This window comes from Octopus sinensis, linkage group LG16 (genome assembly GCF_006345805.1).
Source record: "Octopus sinensis linkage group LG16, ASM634580v1, whole genome shotgun sequence".
In the NCBI taxonomy this organism is placed as follows: Eukaryota; Metazoa; Mollusca; class Cephalopoda; order Octopoda; family Octopodidae; genus Octopus; species Octopus sinensis.
The window spans coordinates 15,467,142-15,481,652 of NC_043012.1; the positions used below are offsets into that span (position 1 = coordinate 15,467,142).

General features: G+C 38.0%; 1 protein-coding gene across 5 annotated transcripts in view; it reads right to left on the reverse strand.

Moving 5' to 3' along the window:
- Positions 1 to 14,511, reverse strand: part of LOC115220341 — an 87,850-nt gene that overhangs the window by 14,473 nt on the left and 58,866 nt on the right. For 2 of the 5 annotated variants that reach the window (XM_036509903.1, XM_036509902.1), the window contains exons 2-3: positions 9,163 to 9,284; positions 4,459 to 4,532 (exon numbers count right to left, since the gene is read on the reverse strand). In XM_036509903.1, coding sequence (XP_036365796.1) covers positions 4,459 to 4,532; positions 9,163 to 9,265 — 177 coding nt within the window. In that variant the 5' untranslated portion in view covers positions 9,266 to 9,284. Of the gene's footprint in view, positions 1 to 4,458; positions 4,533 to 5,219; positions 5,324 to 9,162; positions 9,287 to 14,511 lie in introns of those variants that run through there. The other 3 variants (XM_036509904.1, XM_036509905.1, XM_036509906.1) reach the window with 3 other exon arrangements.

The following is a 14,511-nucleotide window of genomic DNA, read 5'->3' on the forward strand; positions in this document are numbered from 1 at the left end:
ATCCAGTTTGTGTCAGCGTGGTCTGACGAGTGCATAAGAATGGATAAATTGATTCTTTTCTGCTCTGTTTGTTCCACATTAGGTAAATGTATTGCTTTGCAGAGCTACTGCAATAAGGTCGTCGGGTGAATCATTTTCAGCTGCCACCCAAGCCCTGAGAATCAATTCGATCTTGATAGTCTCCTACTGTCTCACTGCATCTTCACTGCACGATTTGCTTCCTTCTTTGTGGTGTATGGTCTGGTCATGTGTGTACAGTGTTTGTAGGCAGAGAGAAAGAGAGGGGGAGAGAGAGAGAGAGAGATAGCAAGAGAGATAGATAGATAGAGAGTGACAGAGTAAGAGAGAGAGAGAGTCAGAGAGAGGAGGAATGATGGGATTATTAGAGGAGTGAGAGGAGAGAGTAAGTTGAAACAGAGAGGGAAGGAAGCAAAGGACGAGAGTGGAGAGCAAGTAGTGGGTAAGCGTGGAGAGTAAGTAGAGGGTGGGAAAAGAGAGCAAAAGGATATGTGAGGGGGGAAAGTGGGTGGGAGGGTAGGTTGAGGCAAAGAGAAGAGCAAGTGGAGGGGGAGAGGCGGTTGAGAGTGAAGAGCAGCTGGAAAGTGAAGGAAGAAGGGAGATGAGGATGAACGGGGGTGGGGGGAGACTGGAGATTTATAGAGAGGAGGAGGTGAAGAGGGAGAGGAGGCTGAGAGTGAATAGTAAGTGGAGATAAAGAGCAGAGCAACTGAAAGGGAGAGGTGGCTGAGAAGAAAGACTGGAAGGAAACAGAGGGAAGTGAGGGGAGGGGAGGGGATGAAGGTAGTCGGGGGGTGGGGTGGAGGGGTAGATGGTGGAGAGTGGAGATTTAATGAATATATGAGAGTGGAGAGTGGAGATTTAATGAATATATGAGAGTGGAGAGTGGAGATTTAATGAATATATGAGAGTGGAGAGTGGAGATTTAATGAATATATGAGAGTGGAGAGTGGAGATTTAATGAATATATGAGAGTGGAGAGTGGAGATTTAATGAATATATGAGAGTGGAGAGTGGAGATTTAATGAATATATGAGGGGTATAGAGAGAGAGAGAGAGAGAGAGAGAGAGAGAGAGAGAGAGAGGAAGTTGATTGGAAGTGGGGTGTGAAGGAAGGCAAGTAAGTTAAGAGACAAAAGGAGAGGGGAGGAGTGTGATACTCAAATTACGGGGCAATTCTAGTAGAATAGAGATGGGAGGACAAATATACACCTATTTTCAAAACAATATCTACCAATTTATATACACAATAGGTTGAGAGAGAGAGATGAAGAGAGAGAGAGAGATAGAGAGAGAGAGATACTCAATGTTCAGAGAAATTCTAGATGAATAGAAATGGAAGGACATGTATATATTTATGTGTATCAATAATACAGTGATTGTTTCTTATCAGGAACAAAATGTTTAATAGGACTGCTATAGAAGTGCTCAATTGAAAGAGACAAATATATCAAACTAAAGTTATAGAACAAACAGATATAAGGTCATCCACATAACATTTCATAACTCGAACATTCAATCATAGAAAAGAGATTTAGACTTCACGGAAGATGGAATATAATTCATCTGTACAAGCATATAAGAAAGTGCGAGAAAAAATGTGTGAATTAAAAGTTAATACTTTAGCGATTAAGAAAAATATATTTTTTTTAAAAACTTTTACAACACCTAGAAGGTAAGACGTAAAAATATAGTATAAAGTAATATATATATATATATATAGGTATATAAAAATATATAGAAAAAAATATAAATATAGGAAGCATATAAAATTATATAATATATAATGTAAAATAAAATAAAGGTTCATTGTTTAGAAAATCTTATAAAATTACTATCGAATAAGAGAGGCCTTATAGTTAAAAAAGAGGAAACCATATTTACTAAATTCCCTACGGCCATTTCAGGGGTATATTATTGTGTTTAAAGCACTAGGGTGCATCACGCTAATAACTCCTTCATCAGGGGAAAAATAGAGAGACAGACACCATCGCATAGCAGGCTTAACACAATATTGTGTGTTTTCTTATTGAAGCAGTCATGCTCAGACGAGCCCATATGCTTGTACAGATGAATTATATTCCATCTTCCGTGATGTCTAAATGTATTTTCTATGATTAAATGTTCGAGTTCTGAAATGTTATTGGATGACCTTGCATTTGTTTGTTCTATAACTTTAGTTTGATATATTTATGTGTATACATACATAACACACACTCTCTGTTACTCTATTACTGGCTTCAGTTGTTAGACTCTGGCCATGCTGGAGCACCACCTTGAACAAATTGACCCCAGGACTTATTCTTTGTAAGCCTAGTACTTATTCTCTCGGTCACTTTTGCTGAACTGCTAAGTTACGGGGGACATAAACACATCAACATCAGTTGTCAAGTGATGGTGGTGGGGACAAACATAGATACAAGCACACATACAGATACATACACATACACACACCCACACACACACATACATACATATATATGTATGTAATGAACAATTTTAAATACTGTTGGATTTCTCTCATAAGGTATTGGAATCTTACATATATATACCATTTTGCCTAAAAAATGGATCTACAAATTCAATATCCCTAGATATCTCACATCTATTTTCTTTCCTCCACCTCACTCTCTATTTTGTATCCTATCTAAATTAACCATTACTTAACCATCCTCTCACACTGTCTCCGATAAAAGGATATAATTAAAAAATATCCTGGAAACAGCTGTAAGACCTTCTCTCTATAAATGTTCTAATATCTACACAGCCTTGATTTTTTATCTCATTACGCAAAAATTTCTCATATATATATATATATATATATATATATATATATAGGACGCCATGATAGATCGTTTGCTCCTACACGCATTTTTTCTCTCCTTGTTTTTTTCTGTGTATCTTTCTGTCGAAGAGCATAGGCTCGAAACGTAAAAGACTTGTTCTATTTCTATTCCTGAGCACCATACTAATACATTTGTTTGTCTGTACTCCACCTGCCTTCGTCTTTTGTTTATTTTCGTAAACCTTCCCGTTATATATATATATATATATTTATATGAATGGCAGTTTTCTTTCAGTTTCTGTCTGCCAAATCCACACAGAAGGCTTTGGTTGGCCTGAGGCTATAGTGCCAAAGTGCCATGCATATTATTGGAGCAGTTACTTGTACACACTTAGGCACTCATCCTACAGCTGACCACCCAGCTGTGACATAAACTTGTAAATCATTGGAAAAATTAAAATTATGTATTTTACCAAGAGGTGTAATGATATGACTCATGGTAAGGTTTGAATTCATTACACTTGCCATGATTTTTATTTACAATTTAAGAAACCACATACACCTATTGAATCCACTGAGTGCCAAAATGTGTTCACCAGCCCCACTTGTTACAACTGTTATCTTATAGCAGCTTCCATTCAATATTCATTATATATTTATATGAGTTATATTTTAAGCATGCATCCATCAATGTCCAATGACCTATTCAACAGGTAAACTAATGTTAGCTTCTTGGCTATTTTGTGTCTATAAAATAACTGAAAAGTTAACATATTCACGTTTAGGTGCAGGAGTGGCTGTGTAGTAAGTAGATTGCTTACCAACCACATGGTTCCGGGTTCAGTCCCACTGCGTGGCACCTTGGGCAAGTGTCTTCTACTATAGGCTTGGGCCAACCAAAGCCTTGTGAGTGGATTTGGTAGATGGAAACTGAAAGAAGCCCGTCGTATATATGTATACATATGTGTGTGGGTGTTTGTATGTCTGTGTTTGTCCCCCCACTCCAACATCACTTGACAACCAATGCTGGTATGTTTATATCCCCGTAACTTAGCGGTTTGGCAAAAGAGACCAATAGAATAAGTACTAGGCTTACAAAGAATATGTCCTGGGGTCGATTTGCTCGACTAAAAGAAGTGGTGCTCTAGCATGGCTGCAGTCAACTGGCTGAAACAAGTAAAAGAGTATACGAGTTTATGTATTCTAGAGGCGATCAGTTGGGCTGGATACATGTGTCACACTTCACGTGGATGTGAAGAATATGAGGAGTCTGGTCATTTGATGCCTGTTACAGAATGCTAGTCTTGATAGACAGTGTCTTATCTAGCAAATAAGTTTATCTCTTGATGTCAAAGGCAAAAGCTAAACACTAACTTTCTGAGTCACAGGTATTTCTCAATGGCATTTGCCATTTATGTCTGAGATACTTGATGTTCATGCAACTCAATCCCAAGATCCAAATAATAATGGACATTTGCATTGCCATCAATCTCCAGATACAGCAGGTCATCTAGAAAAGACACAAACAAACACAGATATATTCATGTTCAACCTTCTATTATTTGTAAAAGAAGAATATATTTCATGAAACAAACTTTCCTCCTTTCAGACAAGTCACATTGTTTCTCCACAAAATAAACAATAGGATTACTGACCACATCTTCACTTGGCAGCATTTGTAAATATTTGGGGTCCAATTCAGTTTTAAAGCAGGGAGTCTTGACATAAACTAACAAAAAGAATAAGAAACAATTAATAATTAGTGTGAAATTATAACAGTAGACAGTTCAAATGTTGCAATACAATAATGATATCTGACTTGAGTCAGGAGAGAGTCTCCAGTGGAAGGATTAACAATACTTATCATTTAACTTATCATTTAAAAAGCCAAGTTCAACTAGCATTCTCTCTCTCTCTCTCTCTCTCTCTTTGTATATATATATATATATATATACACACACATTATTTACATTATTCACATTTGACATATTTATCCTCATCTTCTTTGTTGTTAACACAACGTTTCAGCTGATGTATTCTCTAACCTTCATCGGGTGCCCTGGGGGAATTTCAAACCTGGATTCTTATTCCTAAGGTATTTTTTGATGTTATTGATGTTGTTATTATTATTATTATTATTATTATTATTATTATTCAGGTCACTGTCTGGAATCAAACTCAGAATCTTGGGGTTAGTAGCCCACACTCTTAACCACTATGCCATATGTCCTTGGGCAATTATGGAGTGAATTTTAGGGCTTATAAATCCAATATTTTCCTATCCTTCCTTAATACTGGTTCCCATATGCTACTCATATCTGCACTAGGTCTGCTCAATAAAGCCATCCATACAGTTCACAATGGAAAAGGAAAAAGACAATCAGCTAGCATTCCTGGACGTATTAATAACACGCACCAAGTATGGGTTCAGGACATCCAAATACCGCAAACTGACCTTCACTGGATGATACCTCAACTTCAATTCCCACCATCCATACAGTGTAAAGAGAGGGATTGCTCAGTGCCTAAAACATCGAGCAAAGAATATAAGTAGCGATCATAATACTCACCATGAAGAAGTGATCAGGCTCAGTAACAATCTATTAAGCAACAACAATCCCCGGAAACATACTCTCCACTCCAATTATGAAGAGAAGTGAGGATGAAACCGATAAACTGTCCACAGTCTGCCCATCCTATGTGAAAGGCTTCTCCGAAAAGATACAAAAGATATGTGGCCCATATGACATCAGAACAGTATTCAAGAGTAATACAACACTTTGCAAATATCTCCTTCGAGTAAAACCACCAAGAGAAGAGAATGTGACCAAAGACTGCGTGTACTCCATCCAATGCAGCTGTGGTAGGTTATACAGAGGCGAAACATGTCGACCCCTCAAAATAAGGGTAGAGGAACATCGCAAAGCTGTGACACAAGGAGATATTGATAAATCGGGTATAACTGATCATGTATGGAAAAATGGAGACCACCTCCCCCTGTGGGATGAAGTTAAAATAAAAGGCAGAGAACACCACTGGAAAATACAGAAACTAAAAGAAGCAGCACATATGTTAGGACACAACAGCCTCCTAAGCAGACCAAGTGTAGATATGAATGGCATATGGGAACCGGAAGGGTAGGAAAATATTAGATTTATAAGCCCTAAAATTCACTCCATAATAGCCCACAGGTTAGTGGTTAAGAGCACAGGCTACTAACCCCAAGATTCTGAGTTCAATTCCAGGCAGATGATGATGATGAGGAGAACCCAGGTTCGAAATTCCCCCAGGACATCAACTGAAATGTGTTAACAACAAACAAGATGAGGACAAACATCCATCAAATGTACATATATATATATATATATATATATATATATATGGACATGAAATTCTGGGTTCCCATAGACCAGCCATAACTATCATTATCTAATTACTTTACTTATTCTATACTTGAAAGGTGAGGAATTATGTACATTTGATGGATGTTTATATATATATCTAATTACTCTACTTACAGTGTGCTTCTCTTTCAGATTTATGATTTACTGACACCATATATATATATATATATGTGTGTGTGGTTAACATAAAGTACTATAAAAGCAAGAAGACACATCAATACAATACATATATAATTATACAACTATACTGTATGTGTATTACCAACATACTAAAATACATAAATTACATAATATAAAAACATGACCCTTCAAGCTAAAGTTGATTGAATGAAATGGTACAGTGATTGAGTTCAGATGTACTTCAAGTATTTGTAGTGAGTTTTTGGATATGCTTCAGTTCACAAATATTTTAGTACTACAACTCAGCTCTGTCACGTGACACTTAGGTCCCCTCCCTTCATTCAAAATTCATAATCTATGCACCTTTTATTCATCGCTATGTTTTACTTTACTCCATCTTGAAGTTCAATATTTCATGTTATCCTAAAGAACATCTTTAAAAGTACAAGTTAAATTTATTTAGGTCTGTTACAAATTTCAATAAGTAAAATTTCCTGATATGAATAAAAGAGCACTTTTATAATCCAGGCAACTTTCGAAGACAAATACGGCACACTTTTCTCACTTCACAAAATCATTGATCAGTTCAGAATAGTGAAGCTGAGAGCTAAGTTCATGTCTGATAGATATCATAGGCAATCCACAAAGTCTGGTACATGTTCATGGTACAACGTAATATTTTTACAAGAACCTTTGCAGGTACGATGTATTACCATTTTATTTCTTGAAATTTTCAGTTAACATAGATAGTTTAATTCACGTTCAACATCTTAACCAAAGTAAATAGACGACCCATCTATGTACTTTGATCCAAACATGGGGCCCCTCAACTGCAGGGGTTGCAGGGGCTTAGCAACATTCCTGCCACAACTAGATAATAATCCTTTCTGCTATAGACACAAGACCTGAATATTGCAGGGGGGAGGTTAGTTGATTACATTGACCCTGCTACTCAACTGGTACTTATTTTATCAACCCTGAAAGGACGAAAGGCAATGTTGACCTTGACGGCATTTGAACTCAGAATGTTAAGCTGGAAGAAATGCTGCAAAGTATTTTGTTCAATGATTCTTGATAGCTCACAGCCTTAGACAACTCGATAATAATATTGGGTTGTCCGGAAAGTTCGTGCCGATTTTTAAAGGAAAGAAAAAGGTCAATAAATACTTTCCATTATATTTTTAATCAACCAAATATGAACCATTTTGTTGCACAATGCATCTCCATCTTTCCTTTAACTTGAAAATACCCTCTTCCCAGAATTGAGGTGGTTTCATGGCAAAGAATTTATCAAGGTATCTTTTTACGTCATCCAAGAAATTGAAATTTTTACCATTAAAACTATTCTGCAGAGACCTGAATAAGTGGAAATCCGAAGGAGCAATATCTGGTGTATATGGAGGTTGGGGTAACACATCCCAGCCAAGCTGCAGCAATTTTTGTCTGGTTCCCAAAGCATCAAGTGCCGAAAATGAACTTTCTTATCTTCCATTTTAAAGGGTTACAAAATTAACACAGGTTATAGGAACATAAACCTTCTTCCACGAAAAGATAGCTTAAACTGTGCTCTAAATGGAGGTGTAGTCAAATCCCATTTTATGGACTCAACCATGTTCTAAAATACGTCGAAAGGTAAGCTCCTATAAATCGGCACGAACTTTCCAGACAACCCAATAGAAAGACTGACAAAGAGATCAAAGCAAACTAGGAGTTACGGGTGTAGTGTTGTTCAAGAACATGTAGTAATATTTACACTCTTCCTAAAAGTGGCAAACTGGAAGAGTTGTTAGCAAAATGCTTAGTGTTTTATCTGAGTTCAAATTCTGTTGAGGCCAACTTTTCATTTCATCTTTTTGTATAAATTTGTACCAGTTGATCCCTAGGGTTTAGGTAATCAACATAGCCCCTCCCCTGAAATTGCTGGCCTTGTTCTAAAATTTGAAATCAATATTTACATTCTTCCTGCTTAGCACAAAGTGGCTATTAGGCAAGATGCTGTATTTAGTGTCTTCAAGGATAGTCACTGATGTGAAATGTGGAAAGTAGCTGCATTTAGTGAAGTAAATAACTCTACTTTTGTTGATATACAACCACTACCCTTCCTTTCATCCCCTATTCCACCCCCACCTCTACCAACAGTACTTCATCACTGCATCACCAGGTCTCTTCTCTTTCAAATGTAGCCCTCCTCTATCACTCCTTTTTCCTACTACAACTATGTTGCTAACATTCTCCTCATACACACTCTCCCTCTTCTATTCCTCTTCTCAGTCACGTAGTCATGATAAACAGAGGCAACTGACACTCTGTCAGTTACAACGTTAAGTGTCCCCAATGGCTTGATCAACAAAAAGGCCTGCTTGTGAAATCAACATGCAAGTGGCTGAGCACTCTGCAAACATGCATACCCTTAACATAGATCTCGGAGAGATTCAGCATGACAGAGAATATGACAATGCTGGCCCCTTTGAATTACAGCTGAATAGACAGTAACATAGTGAAATAAAGTGTTTTGCTCCAAGACACATCATCCTACCTGAAATTGAACTCATGACCTTAGGATCATAAGCAAGATAGCCCTAACCGCTAAATCACATGCCTTTGCAAACAGAGACAACACAAGGTAACTTTTCTAGTATGGGTACTGCAGTAAAATGTATCCAGAACATTCTGTAAAGAGGGTGGGCATTAATAGTTGTAATCCAGATAAGGAATGACTTGGATCATGATGGCCAATCCAAGCCATGCCGGAGAAAGTGGATGCAAAATGATGATGAAGATAATGATGATAAAGATGATAATTAAAACAAACAGATGAACGTAAGGACCACTTACCTAGCCACAATGTTACTAGAAGAATAATAAGCGTTATAACTGCAACACGGGGTCTCTGTAAACACAAGCCATATTTGGAATGCCAACATTTTAAAATCCTCATTGCACTGTATCTCTTTAGGCTAGAAATATCAAACCAGATACAAACATGTCGCTTGTCAGTTCAGATATTATTTTTTTACCAACTTAATGGTAAGTCATTAGATATGTCAGTTGATCAAAGTTTAACATAACAATTTAATAATGAAATGAAACCAATGTAAAGATTAATTAGAAACCAACCCACCTACACCACACCTGGTTCTATGATTTAAAATGCTTCAGCTATGGAGTTTCAAAAAAGAGAATAAACCTCTAAGACTTGTAGTATTAGTTTGCTGTATCTCATGAGGATTGCATTGAGCTGACATTAACCAAGACATAATTTTTCATATTTCAGAATAACTGGCAGAAAATTAATTAGCAATGATGTGGAGATTTCTTCGTTTGATTACAGCCTGATCCACAATGAAAGCTACAAAATTATATCTTCAGTAAAGGCTCTTTCAAAGAACAGCTGAAATAAAGGCTAATATGAAGGTTTTAAGAATGAACACTGCATATTTCAGATATTAAGATTCACAAGAAATAATGTAAGTTTTCATCAGATATGATTAATTTGATAGTATTACTTCTCTACAGTCAAACAATCATTCTTAAAATTAAAGCTTTAACCCTTTCGTTACCAATCTCAGCTGAAAACAATTTATATTCCTAACATGAGCCGAATGATAACTAAGTTATTTTACTAAATTTTTTGTTATATTTAAAGTAATTGAAAGAAACACAGAGCATCTCAAAATAAATACAGTAATGAAAGGGTTAATGAGTCATGGAAATATGCCACACTGAATAACTGCCAAGCAGAAGATAAATTTTATTGTGTAAAAATATGTTTCTTTAGCTTAGGGGAATCTTTGCTTGGTTTTAATTTCATGATATCAATTTGATAAGAATAACTCTACTCACTGATGGGATAACTTTACATTAGATAACATTCCCAGAATATTGGATATCTATTCCCAACAACTTGGTGAATTGAAGCTCATAGAAAGAAGTGAAGAACTTTAGTAATGCAATACCATACACACTCTGCTATTTCACTTCTACAAGAGAAACATTTTGGAAAAAGCAAAAATCACAAAATGCTTTTATTTCAGCCTAGAGTTATTTGATTATATTTGAGAATGACACAACCTCATTTTTGCTACCACCAAATACACAAAACTTTGATGTGAGTGGAAATGAATATTATTGCATTTATTATCATACATTAACATTATCATAACTTAAGTATAGAAGGTGGAGGATGTGTATGGGGTGGAATGAAATGAAGTGGTCTTGTGAAAGAGGATCACCTCATTTCTAACTTTATATTTTACAGTATTGTGTTATATATATGTGTGTGTGTATATATATATATATATATATATACAACTTATAAACAAGGGCAAAGGAAAAAAATTTCAATGCCAAATATGCCGAAATAGGCTTAATCGTCAATAACTATATAATTTATCACTATAAGCAGAAATTGGGACCAATCCGATAATAACAAAATTTTTAAGAAATCTCTATCGGATTGCTTTCGAGACGCATGCTTATAATGATAAATTATTTAGTTATTGACGATTAAGCCTATTTCGGCATATTTGGCATTGAAATTTTTTTCTTTTGCCCTTGTTTATAAGTTGTTTATAAATTTAACCTTTATAGGTATTTCTTTAATTGACAAAATTTTTTTGAAAACTTTATCCTATATTAGATGTAAGTTTAATACTATTCACTTCCGGACTCTCTCACTCTATGAGAATTTTCAGTCCAATTTCACGTGTCTCGAGGTATGCTGTGGAATTTCTATTTTGGATACATTTGGGGTACTTAAGTGTGCTCATGACTTAGTGTTTACTTCTTCCATGGGTACAAGTAAGTATCTCATTTATTTTCTTATTGTATTTATAGCTGATGACAAGAAAATTCTAAATGAATTAACTCAGAAATTGGGACCGATCTGATAATATTGAAATTTTTTAGAAATTTCTATCGGCTTGCTTTCGAGACGTGTGCTTATAGTGATAAATAATATGGTTATTGATGATTAAGTCTATTTCGGCATATTTGGCATTGAAATTTTTTTCTTTTGCCTTTTTTATAAGTTGTTCATAAATTTAATCTTTAAAAGTATTTTTTTTAATATGCCAGCCATTGATAAAAATTTTTCGAAAATTTTATCCTATATTAGATGTATATATATATATACATCTAATATAGGATAAAATTCTACTACCATATTCTTAATGATGAAATTAACCTCTCTGTCTATATATCTACCCTCTTTGTAATGTTGGCAAATGAAATAAGTATAAAAATGTACATTGTCCATTTAATTAAAAAATTCTATATGTGGCTGAAGATTGCTCGACATTTTAAAACTGATGTAATACTTACAGTGTTTAATAAAATGAAGTAGCATGAAACGATTGTACTACACTACCTTGGATATCTTTGTTGCTTATTTTGATTATAATCACCCCATTTGATTTATATATATATATATATATATATATATATATATATATATATATAAACAACAGAGAACATATGAGCTGAAAGAAAAACTGGGTATAAGAGGAATCAGAAGTAGTCATCATCATCATCACCATCATTGTTTAACGTCCGTTTTCCGCGCTAGCACGGGTTGGACGGTTCGACCGGGGTCTGGGGAGCCAGGGGCTGCCCCAGGCTCCAGTCTGATCAGGCAGTGTTTCTACAGCTGGATGCCCTTTCTAACGCCAACCACTCCGCGAGTGTAGTGGGTGCTTTTTACGTGCCACCTGCACAGGTGCCAGAGGGGTCTGGCATCGGCCACGATCAGTTGGTGCTTTTTTTTATGTGCTTCGACACAGAAGCCAGTCAAGGCGGTGCTGGCATCGGTCACGTTCGGATGGTGCTTTTTATGTGCCACCGGCACAGAAGCCATTCGAGGCAGGGTTGGCATCGGTCACGTTCGGATGGTGCTTTTTATGTGCCACCGGTACAGAAGCCAGTGGAGGCTGCACTGGCAACGGCCACGTTCGGATGGTGCTTTTTATGTGTCACCGGCACAGGTATCACAACTACTGTTTCCATTGATATTTGGTTCGATGTTCATGTACATGCACTTAACTCAACAGGTCTCCTCAAGCACAGCGAGATGTTCCGGGATCCCATGCTCGGATGATGCTTTTTATGTGCCACCGGCACAGAAGCCAGTCGGGGCAGTGCTGGCATCGGCCACGTTTGGATGGTGCTTTTTATGTGCCACTGGCACAGAAGCCATTCGAGGCGGGGTTGGCATCGGTCACGTTCAGATGGTGCTTTTTATGTGCCACCGGCACAGAAGCCAGTAGAGGCTGCACTGGCAACGGCCACGTTCGGATGGTGCTTTTTATGTGTCACCGGCACAGGTATCACAGCTACTGTTTCCATTGATATTTGGTTCGATGTTCATGTGCCACCGGCACAGAAGCCATTCGAGGCAGGGTTGGCATCGGCCACGTTCGGATGGTTCTTTTTATGTGTCACCGGCACAGAAGCCAGTGGAGGCTGCACTGGCAACGGCCACGTTCGGATGGTGCTTTTTATGTGTCACCGGCACAGGTATCACAACTACTGTTTTCATTGATATTTGGTTCGATGTTCATGTGCCGCCGGCACAGAAGCCATTCGAGGCGGGGTAGGGATCGGTCACGTTCGGATGGTGCTTTTTATGTGCCACCGGCACAGGTATCACAGCTACTGTTTCCATTGATATTTGGTTCGATGTTCATGTGCCACCGGCACAGAAGGCATTCGAGGCGGGGTTGGCATTGGTCACGTTCAGATGGTGCTTTTTATGTGCCACCGGCACAGAAGCCAGTGGAGGCTGCACTGGCGACGGCCACGTTCGGATGGTGCTTTTTATGTGTCACCGGCACAGGTATCACAGCTACTGTTTCCATTGATATTTGGTTCGATGTTCATGTGCCACCGGCACAGAAGGCATTCGAGGCAGGGTAGGCATCGGTCACGTTCGGATGGTGCTTTTTATGTGCCACCGGCACAGGTATCACAACTACTGTTTCCATTGATATTTGGTTCGATGTTCATGTATATGCACTTGACTCGACAGGTCTCCTCAAGCACAGCGAGATGTTCTGGGATCCAAGGTACTTTGGATGGGCAGGGGGTATGCGGAACTGGTGCCGGGAGCATCCCGGGTCTTAGTAGTCACAGCACATCTCCAGAGATCTCGGTCCTTCGCCATTGCCTCAGTGAGGCCCAACGCTCTGAGGTCATGCTTGACTACCTCATCCCATGTCTTCCTAGCAGTCTGTCTGTTGGTAAGGACATGTGAGGTGTATGAAGGGTGACAGATGAGTCGAGATTTTTTTCTCTCTGTATAAGGATCCATATAAACAAACACCTCACAGTGTTCCCAACACAGCCAACTTTTATCCAGCTTCTTGTTTATTGCTTCACTTCCAATATCTTAGAGAAGATGAAAACTGTCACAACAAATCCCTTTCTTTATCCCCTTCAGTTTGTCTGCCTGCCTGCTTGCCATAAAGCCGTTCTGGAAGTTTAGCAAAGAGTGAAATATAATCCAAATAAGAAGACAAAGAATTTAATACATCATTGACTGGCGTCCGTGCTAGCAGGGTGCAAAGAGCACCATACGGGCATGATCAGTGACAGAGCGGCTAACTGGCTTCTGTGCCAGTGGCACTTAAAAGGCACCATTCTAGTGTGATCGTTACCAGCATCGCATTGCTGGCACCTGTGCCAGTGGCATGTGTAAAGGATTCGAGCGTGGTCGTTGCCAGTACCACCTGACTGGCCCCGTGACGGTGGCACGTAAAAAGCACCCACAACACTCTAGGAGTGGTTGGCATTAGGAAGGGCACTCACCTGTAGAAACTCTGCCAGATCAAGATTGAGGCCTGGTGCAGCCATCTGGTTCGCCAGCCCTCAGTCAATCATCCAACCCATGCTAGCATGGAAAGCGGACGTTAAATGATGATGATGATGATGATGATTAACGACCCGTTACAATTGTTTCTCTACCAACTCAACTTTCAATGTCAGTTCATGCAAAAGTTCCAAGTGAAAGTTTTCACAATATTTGCGGTTTTAAACATTAGTGCAGCATTTCTTCAGATCTGCATCAAAGGTGCAGATTTTTACATATTGCATCTGCCAGACTTTGTGTTTTGCTTATATTGGGAAGAAACAAGAAGTAAATAAAGACGAAAATGTAAATATATGTAAAAAGATGGCCGGGGCAAATAT